This window comes from Oryx dammah, unplaced genomic scaffold (assembly GCF_014754425.2).
Source record: "Oryx dammah isolate SB20612 unplaced genomic scaffold, SCBI_Odam_1.1 HiC_scaffold_5, whole genome shotgun sequence".
Lineage (NCBI taxonomy): Eukaryota > Metazoa > Chordata > Mammalia > Artiodactyla > Bovidae > Oryx > Oryx dammah.
In genome coordinates, this window is record NW_024070189.1 from 88,991,342 (window position 1) to 89,007,551 (window position 16,210).

General features: G+C 61.6%; 1 protein-coding gene across 2 annotated transcripts; it reads left to right on the forward strand.

Annotated features, from left to right (window-relative positions):
• Window positions 1-41: 41 nt before the first annotated feature.
• On the forward strand, window positions 42-14,004 carry NCLN (nicalin). 2 transcript variants are annotated; one of them, XM_040241910.1, is made up of 15 exons: window positions 42-349; window positions 5,656-5,846; window positions 5,938-6,082; window positions 6,930-7,024; window positions 7,844-7,924; window positions 8,221-8,324; window positions 9,201-9,289; window positions 9,374-9,513; window positions 9,741-9,919; window positions 10,840-10,927; window positions 11,018-11,056; window positions 11,143-11,306; window positions 12,181-12,234; window positions 12,326-12,404; window positions 12,498-12,646. In XM_040241910.1, the coding sequence occupies exons 1-15, from the start codon at window positions 166-168 to the stop codon at window positions 12,552-12,554; spliced, it is 1,689 nt and encodes a 562-aa protein (XP_040097844.1). In that variant the 5' UTR covers window positions 42-165; the 3' UTR covers window positions 12,555-12,646. The 2 variants fall into 2 exon arrangements, with proteins under 2 accessions (XP_040097844.1, XP_040097845.1); XM_040241911.1 differs by having other exon boundaries at window positions 62-349; window positions 11,146-11,306; window positions 12,498-14,004.
• The last annotated feature ends 2,206 nt before the right edge of the window (window positions 14,005-16,210 follow it).

Genomic DNA, 16,210 nt, shown 5'->3' on the forward strand with positions numbered 1-16,210 from the left:
GGTGGCCCTCGGCGGTGCCGGCAGGACCCCGGGCCGGGCGCGGGCTGCCCCGCGCGGCGCCCGCAGGACCCCGGCGCCTACCCATGCCGCGGTGAGTCCGCGGGAGCCACCGCCACCGCCGTCCCGACTCCGCCGCCGCCCCGCGCGGCCCCGCCGCTGGCCAGGATGCTGGAGGAAGCGGGCGAGGTGCTGGAGAATATGCTGAAGGCGTCGTGTCTGCCTCTCGGCTTCATCGTCTTCCTGCCCGCGGTGCTGCTGCTCGTCGCACCGCCGCTGCCCGCCGCCGATGCGGCGCACGAGTTCACCGTGTACCGCATGCAGCAGTACGACCTACAGGGGCAACCCTACGGTGCGTGGACCCGGGCCCCTGGCCTCCCCCGTGGGCCCAGCTCTTCTCCTGGGCTCTTGGTCTCCCCCAGCACAGCCTCCCCGCTGGGGCCCTGACCTCCCGCCCAGCCTCCCGCCTCCCTAGGGCCCCGGCCTATGCCGGCCGGGATGCACCTTCCCGCGGTTCGGTCTCTGCGCCCTGGGCCTCAGGACCTGCCTCTCCCACACGTCCAGCAGGAGTCCAGCTTGCAGACTTCACTTGGGCTGCCAGACCCTTTACCGGAGCTCCAGGCAAGTCCGAGCCTGGATACCTGGACCGCTGCTGGGCCCCTCGCTCTCTGTCCAGTGTCCCAGGGACCCACCGCACTGGCTCCCACAGCCCTCTGGCCCCGTCCCCAACAAGGGCTACCTGCTCCAGAACGCAGAACTCCTTCCCAGCCTCAGGCCACACTGTCGCTGCTCCTGACCTCCTGGGTCCCTTCTCTATCCCCAGTCCCCAGCTGGAACAGAACGCCCGCCTTGGGCCTCCTTGATTTGGAGTGGAGCCTCTCAGCGCCGTTCTTCCAGGCTAAGCTGGCCAACCCTACACAGCCCTTCAGCACCCGGGTGCACTTTATCTAGTGCTCACATTCTGCTCTGCTTTCAGGCTCAGAGCTCTGATCGCCCACTCCAGCCTGTCTCTATGTCGAGGCCCTCCCTACTCCCTGGTCCCAGCTCATGAATTCGGTTCCTCAGAAATTCTCCTGCCTTTGGGCTCCTGAAATCCGTTGGACCCCATGTCCTGCTCCCTGCTTGGGAGCGCACCCACCCCTCAGCTTCCTGGAAGCCCCCTTGCTGCTCCTTCTCCCCAGGATTGCAGGCCTCCAAGGCCTGGATCCTGCCTAGCTTCTGTTCCTCAGCCTTGCCCCCTCATCTGTTAAAGTCTTTCGAAAGTGTCCTCTCTTTTCCCGGCCTTGCTGTATCTGGTGTTCCAGAACCTTCTGGCCTCTGGTTTCTCTCCCAACTTGGTGTCTTAGGCCCCCGGCAAGCAAGGCCCGTCCACGCCATGAGGGCTTCCCCTCCCCAGTGCCCCTGTCCCCTCATCTCTGAGTCCTGGTTCTCTTGGACTGGCCTCTCTTGTTGGAACATCAGGCCCAACCTGAGTCCCCTGGACCCCTCGCCACTGCCAGGTCCTTGGGGAGCCCCGGTGTCTGGAGACGTCCCCCTCAGACCCCCTTTCACCCCAGTTACATCATTTCTGTTTAGTGCAGTGGTTGTCGATCCACAGGTCCCTGAGTGATGACTTTGGGTCGTCATGATTGACAGGCTCCTGGCATTTAGTGGAGCCGGGCCAGGGGTGCTGCCCCACACCTCACCGTGCCCAGGACAACCTCACTTATAAAATTATCTTGGCCAGATTGTCAGCAGTGCCAAGGGGGAGAACTCAGGGTTACAGTGTTGGCTGCAGACCCCAGACTCCTCTCTAGTGGGGTGGTAGGCCAGGAGTCCCTAAGGAGTGGGCAGTTTATATGTGTTGTTGGCATCCCCCTGGGAAGAGGGTCTATGCCAATGGTGTCACAGGTGGCCCTTTGGGATGACTTTGGCATTTCATCATCATAATTTTGAATAGCCACGTGTGACTGGTGGCTCTGTCCCGGTCTGGAGGATTCCGCCATCCCGTTGGCAGGATCCTAGCTCTCTCCAGATCAGCTCGCAGGTCCTTCCCTCACCGTGTCACTCCCCTGTCCTGTCTCACACTGGGAGCCTTGCTGCGAGCTCTCCTAGCACACCCAGCTCTGCCCCGGCCCCTTGGGCAGCTGTAATCTGCCGCCTGGATGCCCCGTGTCTCCTGCTGCCTGCCCAGTGCTGGCCTGCTTGCTGATATGGCCCCCTGTCCTTGCCCAGACGGGTGCTTCCTGACACTCCAACCCTGATCACAGAGCCATTTCTGCCTCGTCCTCCACATGGGCCCTCGGAACCTTCAATACTCTCTCCCTCTCCTCCTCCCCTCCTCTCTCTGAGTCCTTTGCCCCCAGTCCTTGATTCCTTCCTATTCTTTTTTCTGACCCCGTGACTCCCTCACCCCACACGCCCTCCTTCCTGGCCCCCATCTTTGCCAGACACTGAGTGGGCTCAGGGATGAGCAGAGGGGCCTGGCAGGGTGCCCACCCATCTTGGCTCACACATCTGTACCCCCACCCTGGTCCCACCTGGCAGTGTCCCCATTGGTGGGGATGTGGGGCGCCTGCCACTGCCTGGGGAGATGCTGTGGGATGGTCCGGTGGAGCAGGGAACCCCAGCTCCCTCCCAGTGGCGGGGCACCTGAGAGCTCCTCTGCTGGGTCATCGCTGATTGCAGGATCCCCAGCATCACACATGCCCCTCCTCTGAGTCTCATTTCCCAACTTCCTGTCCTCTCTCCACACCTCTTGAGAAACCGGCAGGAGAGGCTGTGTGCTCTTTGAGCTGGGGTGTGAGCTGGGCCCTGGGTGTGGCCTTCCTCCCTACCCTCCCACAACGGACTCCGGCCTCCCTGGGCTGGGCCGCTCATGCCCATCCCACTTGGCCCTTGGGGGCTCTGGTAGGCGGGGACATGGGCACTCGCGCCGGGCACCAGGATGGGCTCTCCGCCCCTGTTTGTAAATAAAGTTTTATTGGCACTCCTCCATGCCTACAGTCAGTGGCTTTGCACTGCGTAAGACTAGTGCCACTGCAGGGAGAGAGGATATGCCTTCGATTGAAGTCTGCGACCTCCGTTCAGATCTGGTCCCATCGTGGGGACCTGCAACTTCCCATCCAGGTGTCCAGAGCCCGTCGTGACGCAGGGGCAACAGGCCTCTCAGACTTCAGCCTCGCGCCAACCAAGGCGGTCTCTGCTTTTGGGGTGCTTGGCCTCTGACAGGGCACTTGGGCGTCTGGCGTCAGCCTGACTCTGCTCTCACCCCCTCCTTCCCCTCTCTGGCCGTCATCCTCCTTCTGGAAAGCGGGTCACAGTAGGCTCCACAGGTGGCCCTGTGTGTCCCCACACCGAGGTGACATCTGAGCCACCCCCGGGAGGCTGCGGCTGGGACAGGTGGGGCGAGTTTCAAGGGCTCCTGAAGGTCTCTACTGCCCTCCCCTACCAGGCCCTTGGGGGCTCCCCTGTCACCCTAAAGCAGAAGCGGGGCCCTGGAGGGGTGGGGAGAAGCATGGAGGCCCCTGGCTGGGCCGCACAGCCCAACTCCCTTGGTCACTGGCCCCTGCCCCGAGACAGCCCTGTCCTTTCCCACCTGGGACACCGTCCCTTCTGTGTCCTGCTGGTCCCCTCCCCAGGACGGGCCCTCAGGATGGGCTGTAGGAAGCGACCCTTCTGCTGGCCAGTGCATTCCTGCAGAGCAGTGGGGTGGGGGGACCCTGACCCCTGTCTGAGCCTGAGGCTCCGTGGGGCTTGGTATGTCCCCAAGGACGCCAGTGTCCCCTCACCCGGCGCCTCGTCCTCCAGGCAGCACGGTCCAGCTCCCGTGGGGAAACAGACCTGTTTGCATTGTTTTCTTGACACTTACTGTGAGGGGCTCAGGGTGGAGGCCCTGGGGCCACACCTGCCCCCAGTGTAGGAGGACTAGCGTGCTTGCTTTGTGTATCCCAGCTCAGCCGGGGCCTGTGAGACATTTTGGGCACTGTGTGCCTTTGTCATCTGGGAGGTCTGACTTAAGAATCTGGAGTTTCAGCAGCATCCTGCTGAGTGCTAGTGGCCCCAGCAGTTGAGGGGGCCTGCCCGAGCCCCCCCGTCCCCTCTGTCCAGGGAGGACAGAGGGCCCCGAGGGCTGGCCTCCAGGGGCTGTGCACCCAGGCAGTGCAACCACGGGAGTCCGTGTGCTGCATCAAACGTCTGCTCTGCTTCTTTCCCCTTCAGCTCTCAGGGCAGCAGTGCTCTGTGTGTGAGGGGCCCCACCAGCCTTAGAACAGTGGGCTTCCCTGGTGGCTCAGACAGTAAAGAATCTGCCTGTGATGCAGGAGACCTGGGTTCAATCCCTGGTTTGGGAAGATCCCCTGGAAGAGAAAATGACAACCCACTCCAGTATTCTTGCTTGGGAAATCCCATCAACAGAGGAGCCTGGTGGGCTACAGTCCATGGGGTCGCAAAGTCAAATACAACTGAGCGACTTTCACTTTGGCTACACAATCCTGGTTACAACCTGCCCCTTCCACTCTGGTGGGAAGGAATCAGTTGCCTGGAATAAGCTTGTGAGCAAGGCAGGGTCCACTCCAGGAGGCAGCTTCTCACTTCCTACCTGATTCTCTGGATCTTTCTTGAGAAAAATCTGGGTGGCCCTGCTTCCAGGGGACACGGGGCCATGTCTGGGGTCGTCTGTGGTTACCACATCTAAGGGGGTCCTGGCAACAAGGGTGTGGGGGCCAGGGAGGCTGCCCTGTACCCTATAGCGCCCAGGATGGCCCACAGGCTACAGTGTGGCCCTGACCTTGGAAGAAGGTGGACAAACCCTGGCGCTTGCCCTCCTGAGGGGCCTTGGGGAGACCAAGCATTCGTACATTCATTCCGCGTCCTGAGTGCACCAGGCTGGTAGTTGCTAGGTGATGCTGGGTTCGCACTGCAGTGAACAAGGTTCGTGCCCCTGGAACCCCAGGCTAGTTGCCTGGGGGCTGGGTGCGGGTCGGCCTGGAGAGGGCAGGGTTTGGGTTTTCCCCAGGACATTGGGAACCTGGGGGTGGGAAGGTGCAGCCTCTTAGCTTGGGGGCTCCCTCTGCTGGTGTCTGGACCCTGGAGTGGCGTGGGTGCTGGGGAAACTGCTGGGCATCTCAGGACAATCTGGGCAGGGCAGGAGGCTGGGGGTTGGGTTTGTTCAGCAGGCACCTGTCAGCCCTGCGGGTCCTGAAACCGTGGGGAAGCCAGTGGTGAAGGACTGGGGGAGCAAGACGAACTGAGTTCCAGTCCTAGTGCTCTTGCTGAGGGTCTGGCCTGAGGGTGGGGGCAGGTGGCTGCCTCAGTCGGGTGGGTTGAGGGCACCAGCCCCCTGAGCTGCTTCAGGAACATGGGGTGGAGACTCATTGCCCTGCCCAGTGGGCAACCTGCACGTGGTTGCAGGGTGGCTGAGTGGACAGGGACATCACTTTCTGGGGGATGACTGCAGCAGGGGTGTAGTGCGGAGAAGCGAGTGCGAGAGCAGGGACAGCCGGTAGGGCCGTGGTCTAGGAATGTGGGTGTGGAGGGGAGGTTGGCCCAGGGAGAAGGTTCTCGGAAGGCCCCGTGAGTCCCCGGAAGGCCTCGCGAGTCCCCGGGGTTGGGGTGGGTGTGCGGCGGGCTGGTGGCCGGCGGGGGTCCGGCACCCCACTCAGGGTCCCGTCCCCACAGGCACGCGGAACGCGGTGCTCAACACAGAGGCGCGCACCATCGACGCGGACGTGCTGAGCCGGCGCTGCGTGCTCGTGCGGCTGCTGGACTTCTCGTACGAGCGCTACCAGCGCGCCCTGCACCAGTCTGCCGGCGCTGTGGTCATCATCCTACCGCGGACCATGGCCGCTGTGCCGCAGGACGTCGTCCGGGTGAGCCCTGCCTCGCCCTGTGGTCCCCTCTCTCCCTCCGGGCCCCCTTCCCCCACACACACCGCAGAGCGAACACGTGCCTCTCTCGCAGCAATTCATGGAGATTGAGCCTGAGATGCTGGCCATGGAGACCATCGTCCCCGTGTACTTTGCCGTGGAGGACGATGCCTTGCTGTCCATCTATGAGCAGACGCAGGCTGCCTCCGCCTCCCAGGGCTCCGCCTCCGCCGCTGAAGGTGGGCTGGTGGGGGTTGCTGCAGGGCGGAGGGCGCGTGGATGGGCTGCGCTGTGCTGTTTCTAGGGCTCCCCTTTGCAAGCCAACACATGCTTAACCGTGGGGGCACCGGGCATCACAGATCGCATCTTGCAGCCGCCACCCGCAGGGAGGAATCTTCCCGGACCAGGGATTGAATCCTCCCGGACCAGGGATTGAATCCTCGTCCTTAGCACTGGCGGGTGTGATCATTACCAGTGAGCCACCAGAGAATCCCTACAGTTGTGTTTTTAAATGTTTAAATGTATAAAGAACAGAAGGATTCGAGGCAGGGTGAGCTCCTGGGCGTTTTAAGGGAGCCCCTGCCCTCAGGTGAAGTGGACCATTAGCTCACACCGTGGAAAGTGGGCACACTCTCTCCTGATTCTGGAGAGAACAAAACTTTATGAATCTCTGGGTTCTCACACCATCTCCACTTCTGGGGCTGGGCTGGAGGGTCATGAGCTGTCTGATGGGAAACTCATGTTTTGGCATCCCTGCTCAAGTGATCCTTAGAAAGCTGGGTCAGAGGCAGTGTGCACCCCTCTGTGATTTAGGAAGGGGCCCTGCAGAGCAGAGCAAGGGCACACATGGGCTTCCGCGTGGGAAGCAGGAGATTGTTTCCCCAGCCCTTGTCCTGGATGCCCAGACTCGCTCCCATGTCCAGTTATCACATTGTGTTCTGTCCATGTGATCAGTCCCGCTTTTGCTCAGACCAAACGCTTAGAGTCTGGGGTGACGAGGACCCAGATTTTGGTCTGGGACCTCCCCCCCAGCTGCTGCAGGGCAGTCACGGGGCTCAGGCTGACCCTCCCTGGCCCTGTATCCAGTGCTGCTCCACACCGCCACCGCCAACGGCTTCCAGATGGTCACCAGTGGGGTCCAGAGCAAGGCCGTGAGTGACTGGCTCATCACCAGCGTGGAGGTAAGTGCCTGGTGCCTAATTTCCTGTCCCCACTGGAGGGGCTGCTTCTTAGGTGACGGGATCAGGTCACCGCCTCTGGGTAGGTGGGGTTCCTCCAGCTCCTGCTTCCCTGACCCCTGCCTCCTGGAGTGGCCACTCCTTTCCCTTCATGGAACATTCTCTAAGCTGGTAGAGAGGAGAGCTCAGGGCAGCAATTAAAGCAGAATGCAGAAAAATCCAGACACCCATCTCCCATCAGGAGGTGTCCAGGCCAGAGCAAGCTCCCAAGTCCTCCCCCACTTCCATTCTCTCCATGGGCAAATGTGGGGTTTTATCACTGCTCCCCCAGCAAAAAGCTCCGAGCAGTTTTGTTCCCACTCCCCGCACCAGGAGGCCTCTGCTGTCTCCTTGCAGGGTAGCCCTCCATCCAGAGAGTAAAGGCCGCAGGGCCTTAGCGCCTGATGCCCTTAAGGCAATGCTCTGGACAGGCTGTCTCCCCAACTGCTCCTCGTTGTATTTGACGGAGGGCCGGTTTACACAAGAGGGCTCTTCCTGTGCTGTCCTTACGGCCAGGGTCTTACGGACGGGCAGGGTCTCCATCAGTGGAGCTCAGCCTGTGAAGGGTAGGTCTGGTTTCCAGGTGGAGAAACAGCTGGCATCTTGGCCCCCAGCAGAGCCTGACCCGCCTGTTTCTGTAAATAAAGTTTTACTGGAAAGTGACCGTGCCCACTGGACCACTGGTACCCACAGTGTAGCCTGCAGAGCCTAGAACCCTGCCCCCCAAGGTGAGGGTGGCTGTTGCTTCCTATGGGCAGGCCCTTCACACCCATGTCTCTACAGGGGCGACTGACTGGGCTGGGTGGAGAGGACCTGCCCACCATCGTCATCGTGGCCCACTACGATGCTTTCGGGGTGGCCCCGGTATGTCCATGCCCTTCCTGCCCAGCTGGGGAGTCTAGCTTCAGGCTGCAGGGTAGCAGGGTTGGGGGAGCTTCCCACGTGTGCAGGGGTTGGGCCACACCAAGGGTGCATCAGTCAGGTTTGGGCAGAGCTGGGGGTTAGGGGGGAGAGGAAGCAATCCCAGCTGGACTGGAAAAGAGGACTGAAGGTAAGATTGTGGGGTGGGGTGGGGTTCAGAGCCGGCCACAGGCTGGGGTGGAGGTGGGTGGTGATGCACATGGAGGTGGGGTGAGCGTGCCCTTTGTCCCTGCCTGCAGTGGCTGTCTCATGGCGCGGACTCCAATGGGAGTGGTATCTCGGTGCTGCTGGAGCTCGCCCGCCTCTTCTCCAGGCTGTATACCTACAAGCGCACCCACGCGGCGTGAGTGACAGGGCCCGGGGCTGGGGTCGTCCTGACCTGGGATCTCAGAGTTGGTTCAGTCAGGCCCCGCCCCTCCAGGTCCATCCACCTACCCTTTCCCCAGGAGTGCCCCCAGGGGCTGGGCTGCTTCCAGATGCAAGAGACAGAAACCCCTGCAAATTCGTCATCATCACTTAGACAAGCATCTCCCCATCTTGGTGCCGGACACTGCGGTCCTTCACAGGGGCACTTGTCCACACAGCACAGTGCCCTGGGAGAGCAGGGCCCTAGTAGCCAGCGGGTCTCCCCAAACTTCACACCCCAGGCCCCACGCCTGCTCTCAGGCAGCTGGCTTGAGAAGCACTGTGCTCACAGTCCATTGGGGGGTGGGGGGGCGCGGTGGGTGTTGAGATCAAGGTGTTGGCAGGGTCACACTTGTGTGTTTCTTTTATAAGCACTGCCGTGGTTGTGGTGAGGTGGGTGCAGCTGGGGTGGGGGCCCGGTTATATGGTCCTTCACCACCCCACTGGCTTCACTCCTACTCAGGGAGGTGGTGCTGAGTTTCCATCACTTCCTGTTTCCTGATTGGTCTGCCCAGTCTGATTGGTCCGCCCACTCTGAGTGGTCCACCTCTCCACTCAGAGGTCTCTGGAGCGTCCCTTCTCACCCTGGAGACACTGGGTGAAGTTGGGATGTCTGTGGTTGTCTGGACTAGGGGGCTCCTGGCACACATTTGTGGGGGCCAGGGATGTGCCCAGCGCCCGCAGCGCTCAGGATGCCCCGATGTCAGCAGTGCCAGGACAGGGTGGGACTGGGTACTCAGCAGGGAGACCACCCCCTCCTTGTTGGGAGTCTGGACTCCCACCTGTCAACTCTGGCCCCACTCCTCCCTGCCAGGTACAACCTCCTGTTCTTTGCTTCCGGAGGAGGAAAGTTTAACTACCAGGGCACCAAGCGCTGGCTGGAAGACAACCTGGACCACACAGGTGAGCAGCCCCCACTGCCAGGGTGGGCTCTGGGCCGCCGGTGCTCCCCCACAGCCCCCGCCCACCAGCCCTCACTGTCTGCAGATTCCAGCCTGCTCCAGGACAACGTGGCCTTCGTCCTCTGCCTGGACACTGTGGGCCGGGGGGACAGCCTCCACCTGCACGTGTCCAAGCCGCCCAGGGAGGGGACGCTGCAGCATGCCTTCCTGCGGGAACTCGAGACGGTGGGCGCCCCGTGGGGGCTGGGCAGGGACATGGGAGCTGCCCGTGTGAACCCTGGGGCCTCGGTTGGGTTTCCGGTGGGCAGGTGGGCTTCTCCTCAAGCTCCAGAAGCAGGAGGTTGGGGAGGGACTGGGGATCCATCGGGCGGCAGGGGCCACCTCTACAGAGGCCAGTGAAGCCAGGGCGTGGTGCATGGGCACCGGGCAGAGGCTCATGGCTCCCCTCGCAGGTGGCCGCCCACCAGTTCCCCGAGGTGCGGTTCTCCATGGTGCACAAGAAGATCAACCTGGCCGAGGACATGCTGGCCTGGGAACACGAGCGCTTCGCCGTCCGCCGGCTGCCCGCCTTCACCCTGTCCCACCTGCAGAGCCACCGCGACGGCCAGCGCAGCAGCATCATGGACGTGAGGTGAGAGCCCCCCTGTCCCCATCAGACCGAGCCAGCGGGGCCCGTCAGTCTTCCTGGAGGAGGGGGCACCAGAACCGAGGGCATGAGCCAGGAGAAGAGAGGGAAGAATTGATTGGGCAGGGCGCCGGGAGAGCCAGCGGCCGCCACCTCACCCTGCCCCCCCAGCAGCCTGCACCCCACGCCCACTCGGGTCAGGATGTGTCGCCTCTGAAGCTCCCCACTTCTGGTCCTGTGTGGCCTCAGCCCTCGCTGCCCCTGGGCTTGTGGCTGTGCTGCCGCCCTCGTCTCCGTTGTCATGGCTCCCCTCCTTATGAGGACAGAGCCATGGACTTCGGGACCCCCTGCTCCACTGTGACTGCATATTAACCAGTCATGTCTGCAGACACCCTGCCTCCAGCTTAGGTCCCATCCCAGGGTTTGGGCGGCCGTGGGTGTGGGGGACACCATAGCCCCTCCACAGGGCATTACCTCAGCTCTGTCCTCAGCAGCCGGCGGAGGCAGATGTCCTGACCGCCCCCCATACCCCCAGGTTCTGGAGGAGCACACGGGCCCAGAGCCGTCTGGTCACTGAGGCCCACGGCATCCTCAGGGCTCAGCTGGGCACCCGGGCAGCCCTGTAGGGGGTGGGCCTGACCGAGGTGGGGGGTGGAGGACCATCCGCTGGGAAGGCTGTTGTTTTTTCTGTCTTTTCATCATCAGATACATATGTGATCATTCTTGGTTTTGGGTGATTGATGCCACTTCCAAATAAGTATGTTTGTAAAATCTGCCCTCTAAGGCAGGTGGGAGGGGAGTTCAGGATGAGAGGGGGGACACATGTACAGCCGTGGCTGATTCATGTCATTGTATTGTAAAGTAATTAGCCTCTAATTAAATAAATAAAGTAAAAATAAATAAAGAAATAAAATCCATCCTCGAAGGTCCCGGGTTGACTCGAAAACCCTTACCCGAAACACAAGGCTCATCGCTGAGGCCCTGACCCGCGTCATCTACAACCTGACAGAGAAGGTGAGCCCCGGCCACCTGCTAGCCGCCTTCTCTGCCCCCGCAAGCCCTGAAGGGGGTCTGAACTCAGCCCCGCCCCGCCTCTCTCTGCAGGGAACGCCCCCGGACATGCCGGTCTTCACAGAGCAGATGGTAATGGCCTGGCTGGCGGGTGGGTGGGCTCGGGGGCATGGTGGGAGTGTGTGGGGGGTCCTTTGACCACCGCCGCGTCCCCGCAGCAGATCCAGCAGGAGCAGCTGGACTCGGTGATGGACTGGCTGACCACCCAACCACGGGCCGCCCAGCTAGTGGACAAGGACGGCACGTTCCTCAGCACGCTGGAGCACTACCTCAGTCGCTACCTGAAGGAGGTCAAACCGCACCACGTTAAGGCCGACAAGCGGTGAGACCAGGCGCAGCCCCTGCCCCCAGCTGGCAGAGGGCCCTTCCAGGGTCTCCCTGCCACACCCTGGAACCAGATGGAGCAAATGGAAACTCAGGGCAAAATGTCACAGGAGGAGTGAGCAGTGCAGGCGCCCTATGAAATCTGAGCTCCAGGTGGACGAACTATCCCAGCATAAGTGCCTCTCACGCGGTGTCTGGGACACACTTAGACTGAAAGCCGTGTCGTCTTTATCTTCAGTCCTCACAGAACTGAAGCCCCATGTTTTATCTGGCAGCCCTGTACCCCTGCCCACCCTCTGTGATCCTTCTGTGCCCTGGCCCCCTCCTGCCCTCGGAATGCTCCTGCCCACTGCAGGCCTCCTGGGTTTTGTCTTCTTTCTGTTTGATTCTTCCACGTTCCCTGGTTGGGATGAATTAGGACTGAGGAAGGGTGTGGGTGACCCTCAGGCAGGAGACACCCCTCTTCCTCCACAGACAGCTCAGTGCCACTCACTGGCTCTCCATCTTCCCCCCAATTTGTGGCACTCCAGGGAGACAGAGCTCTTGAACAGAAGAAGAAGAAACTGAGGGTCACAGTGGACCCACAGCTATGCAGCTGCTGGGGCTTCAGAGTCCTCAGCTGTGATCATTCTCCCTCTATAGAAACGAGACCAGAGAATTTCCACAGTCACCACACTTTGTTCTTAGAGAGTTGTTGGCCCAGAAAGCCATAGAAAAGATGTTAGTTCAGAAAAAAGGATGTCCTTCCCTAGGACAGACAACCCCCCATAGACACACCCAGCGTCCTCCCCGCTGCTGTGTTCCTGGCCTAGTGGGACTTCGGGTGGCTCCAATGTCGGGGTGAGCCTGCTGAGCAAGTGCTCTCTTGCCAGGGACCCCGAGTTTGTCTTCTACGACCAGCTGAAGCAGGTGATGAACGCCTACAGGTGAGCGCCCTGTCACCGCCCAGGGGCCTGGGTCCTCGGGACAGCTGGGAGCAGCTGGCTGACCGCCTCCACCGCCCCCTCCCATCCCCAGGGTCAAGCCAGCCATCTTCGACCTGCTCCTAGCCGTCTGCATTGGTGCCTACCTCGGGATGGCCTACACGGCAGTCCAGGTAAGCAGGGGGCGGCAGGAGGAGGGTCCTTGTGGGAGCCCACCGGGTGGCCCTTTTCCCCTGGTCTCACTGGAGTCCTCCCACTGCCCCCAGCACTTCGACCTCTTATACAAAACAGTTCAGAGACTGCTGAAGGCCAAGACGCAGTGACCAGGCTGACATCCCCGCCTCACCTGGAGGGCAGGGCCTCCCCCTCGGTGGCCGAAACCCTGAATTACAGAGCTTTTCTGTGTTGCTCTTGAGGACTTGGGGGCTTCTTTCTCTTTTTTGTCCTTTGCGCTCCCCTGGAGGAGTGTCAGTGGAGGTCTGGGGCCAGGCCACAGACTCGGGGACAAATGTGTGGATGAGCCCCCCACCCTGGAGTCAGCCCCATGGCCCTGGGGCATAAGCCATGGCCAGGAAAGAGGAGAGGCGCCCAGCGTGGCCTTGGGCATCACCCTCGCCTAAGACGCTGACCCTGGACCTGGCAGTCGCAGGCCAAGGAAGCCCCCAAACCTCCAGCCCTCCACCACGCTGGCTCTGTTCTGACCTCGAGGCTGCCCTCCGCATTCCCAGACCACCCCCCAACCCCCACCCCCGCGTGCTCCAGTAACCCGGGCTCTCCCTTCTTTCCTGTCTGGAGAGTGTGCCACAGGGCCTCTGGGTCTCTGGGTTCCGGCCCCTCCCTCGTAGCCTTGTGCACCGCCTCCACACCCCCCATCCCAGCTCAGGGGAGCCAGCTCAGGGGGTGGCCTCTGGACTGTCTGAAGCCCCTGGTCAGCTGGGGCCCTGGACACCTGGCACCCTCCCTGTCGGCCCTCTCACCCTGCCTCTGGGTTCCTCTGCCCCTCCCCCTGCCCGGGAGCCCCGCCCACCTCTCCTTGGGGCTCCTGCTCAGCCTGTTCTCCTGAGGAGCCCTGGGGGTGGAGGCAGGCCCTCTGCCCCTGTCCCAGGGCCTCGGTTTCCTCATCTGCAAGGAGGAGGTCGCCTTCAAGGGGAGCGTGTTCCCCCATATCCCCAGAGGGGACGTGACCACAGGGGAGCTCATCCTGGGACCTGGAGGGGCAGGTCCAGGCCTGAGCCCCTGGGAAGGGGTGAGGCAGGGGAGGCAAGCAGGGCTGGGAGTGACCTCAGGGAGACCCAGGTGTACCCATTCATTAGCAATATAATCAATGACTTGTCAAGTGCTGGGGACTCAGAGTCCAGGAGGAGGGACTCCAGGGGCCTACTGGCCACCAGGGAACGCCCGCCAGCCTTCCGATTCAGAGGGGCCGGGGACTGGCTCCCTCCCGAAGCCACCTACCACCCACTGGAGGGAACAAGTGACTATCTGGCAGGCCTGGGAGGGGCAGGCGTGGGGGCTGCAGGTTCCTTGCCCCTCCCTGTCCGGTGGCCCGTCTGCCCCAGACCGTTTACCCAGTGCCCGGCCCTCTCTAGGGTGATGCGGTGCTGGCGGCCCACCCTTCCCCGGGTGTGAATGTGTGAGCCAGGGACCGGTTGGGGATGCCGAGTGAGTGTCCTTCCTCCCCGGGTGGCATGGTCAGGGCCACTGACTGGGTGGAGCTCAGGCTGCTTGTGGGATGCGGCCAGACGATGAGAAATAAAGCCATAACAAACCACAGCATCGCGTGTCCTGTTGGGGCTGGGGCCTCAGGGTCTGGACAGACCCCCTGAGGGTCGTATGCATTTCTTGCGGGGGGGGGGGCCTCATGTCTGTATAAAGAGCAGAGTCGGTGTCCTTCCTGCCCCTGGCTGGGACCATCACTCGCCCCATGGCAACACGACGGTGACAGCCAGCTCAGGGCTGATAGATCATGGTGGGGGGTGGGGGTGGCGTACCACAATACAGCTGGGGTCCATTACCCCCCAGCCCTGGAGGCAGTGTGTGTCCCGTGTGTCCCCCAGCTCCCGGCCTCAGGGTCGCGTGGCCATCTCTTCTGACGTCTCATAAGCACGCGTCCGTCTTTGGGTTTAGGGCGCATCCTGTTTCAGTCAGCATGCCAACTCCACCTGCAGATGCCGTTTCCACATAAGGACATGTTCCGAAGTTCTGCATGGCTGTGAATTTGGAAGGACACCATTCAACCTGATATGGGGGGAAAGGGTGATGGCTGTATGAAGGTCAAGCCCACTGGCCAGCCCAAGCCCAGGCTTTGGGGAGGCCCTGGCCAGACATCGGGGTGCCTGGTGCAGCTCCACACTGGGGTTCCAGCAGCGGGCTCCCTGCTCTGGGCCTGGGAGCTCCCGAGGGGTCCACCTGCTTCCTGGGCTCCACTGGAGGAGACCCCTGATCCAGGGCCTGTCCACACCGTTCTCAGTGCCTTTGTGTCAGGGTCCCTGCATCGGGGGCTTTGGTTTTGGGGAGCAGAGAACAAAGTACAGAGACATGTGCAGCTGGGAGAGGAAGCCTGGGGGAGGCAGGCAGTACAGGGGGTATGGCTTGAACTCCACGGCTTCAGCCAAGAAAGAGGGCTGTGAGATCCTTGACCCCAGGAAGGTGGGAGCCTCTGGGGAGCTGTGGGCAGAGGAGGGGTTGGACTCAGGTGCTCGTGGGCGCCCTCTGGTGGCAGCTTTGGGGAAGGCAGACTGGGAGTGCATACCCCCAGCAGGTCAGGGGGCTATGCTTGTCCAGGTGGGGGACACATGAGGGGAGAAGGAGGCTGGGTTCCCTGGACCCAGAGGAGAGGCTCAAAGGCTGTTTCTGGACCATGTGTGGGCCTGACCACAGAGCTGCTCAAGTCTCCATAGTGACTCCCATCTTCAAGGTCAACGTCACTGCCGCCTCTTCTCAGACCCTCATATCCCCGACACCTACCCCGAGGCTGGAGGGTGGCTCTGGCCCCAGCTCGGACTCAGGTAAAACTCCCCACGATTCAGGGGAAAAGCCAGCCCTTCCCCTTATTTCAACACAGGCTGTTAACTTCCTCTTCCTTTTCTACAAAACTGTGCCCATTTTAACCAAAAACATGAAAACCACAACACCACCGGCAGGCAGACACAGCTGCCGTTATGTGTGTGCTGGTGTCTCCCCGTCCTGTCCACCCTGGGTATGTGGCGTGCGCACATGGGTGTACACCAGGCCACATTCTGGAAATGAGATCCACGTGTGAAAAACAGTATTTCTGTCCATAGGCATGTTAGGCGGTGAGAGGTGCATGTTCCACCCACGGAACCATTGCCACATGGAAGGCGTGGTGTATGCATTGTCCTCAGAGCTCCTCCTGGCTTCCATCTGTGACCCCTCCCTGTGGCCTTGTTCCCAGGTGCCCTCTGGTCCCGCCACTGCAGATCAGTCTCATTCAACTGTGGAGTCAGCCAGTATTTTCCCAGCATGTGCCAGGTGCCCTGCTGGGCATACAGGCGCAGCTGCCAAGCAGAGACCCTGGGCCCTGCGGTCCACTGGAGTAAAAATAAACCTCCCAGGTGGACATGAGTGGGCTTTTGAGTGAAATCAGGATGACAGGAGGGACTAAGCCATATGGAAATCCAGGACAGTGGTCCAAGCAGCGTGCACAGCCTGTGCAAAGGCCCTGGGGCAGGACCAGGCCTGGCGAGTTGCAGGAGCAGTGAGGAGGGGGCCTGTGTGGGTGGGGCAGTGATAGAGGGGGAGAGAGGAAGGAGGCGAGGCACAAGAGGCCCCTGGGGAATTGGTGGGCATTTGCTTCCTGCTGTCAAGAGTGATGGGAAGCTGTGGGGAGGGAAGGGCAGAGGAGAGGAGGGCTGCAGCAAGGCCACTGACTCCCAGGGGACAGTTGTGCAGATGACCCTGTTCTGTGGGCTCCCTCAGCACCAGTGAGCATGATCCCAGGTCTCCATCAACCCTGGGC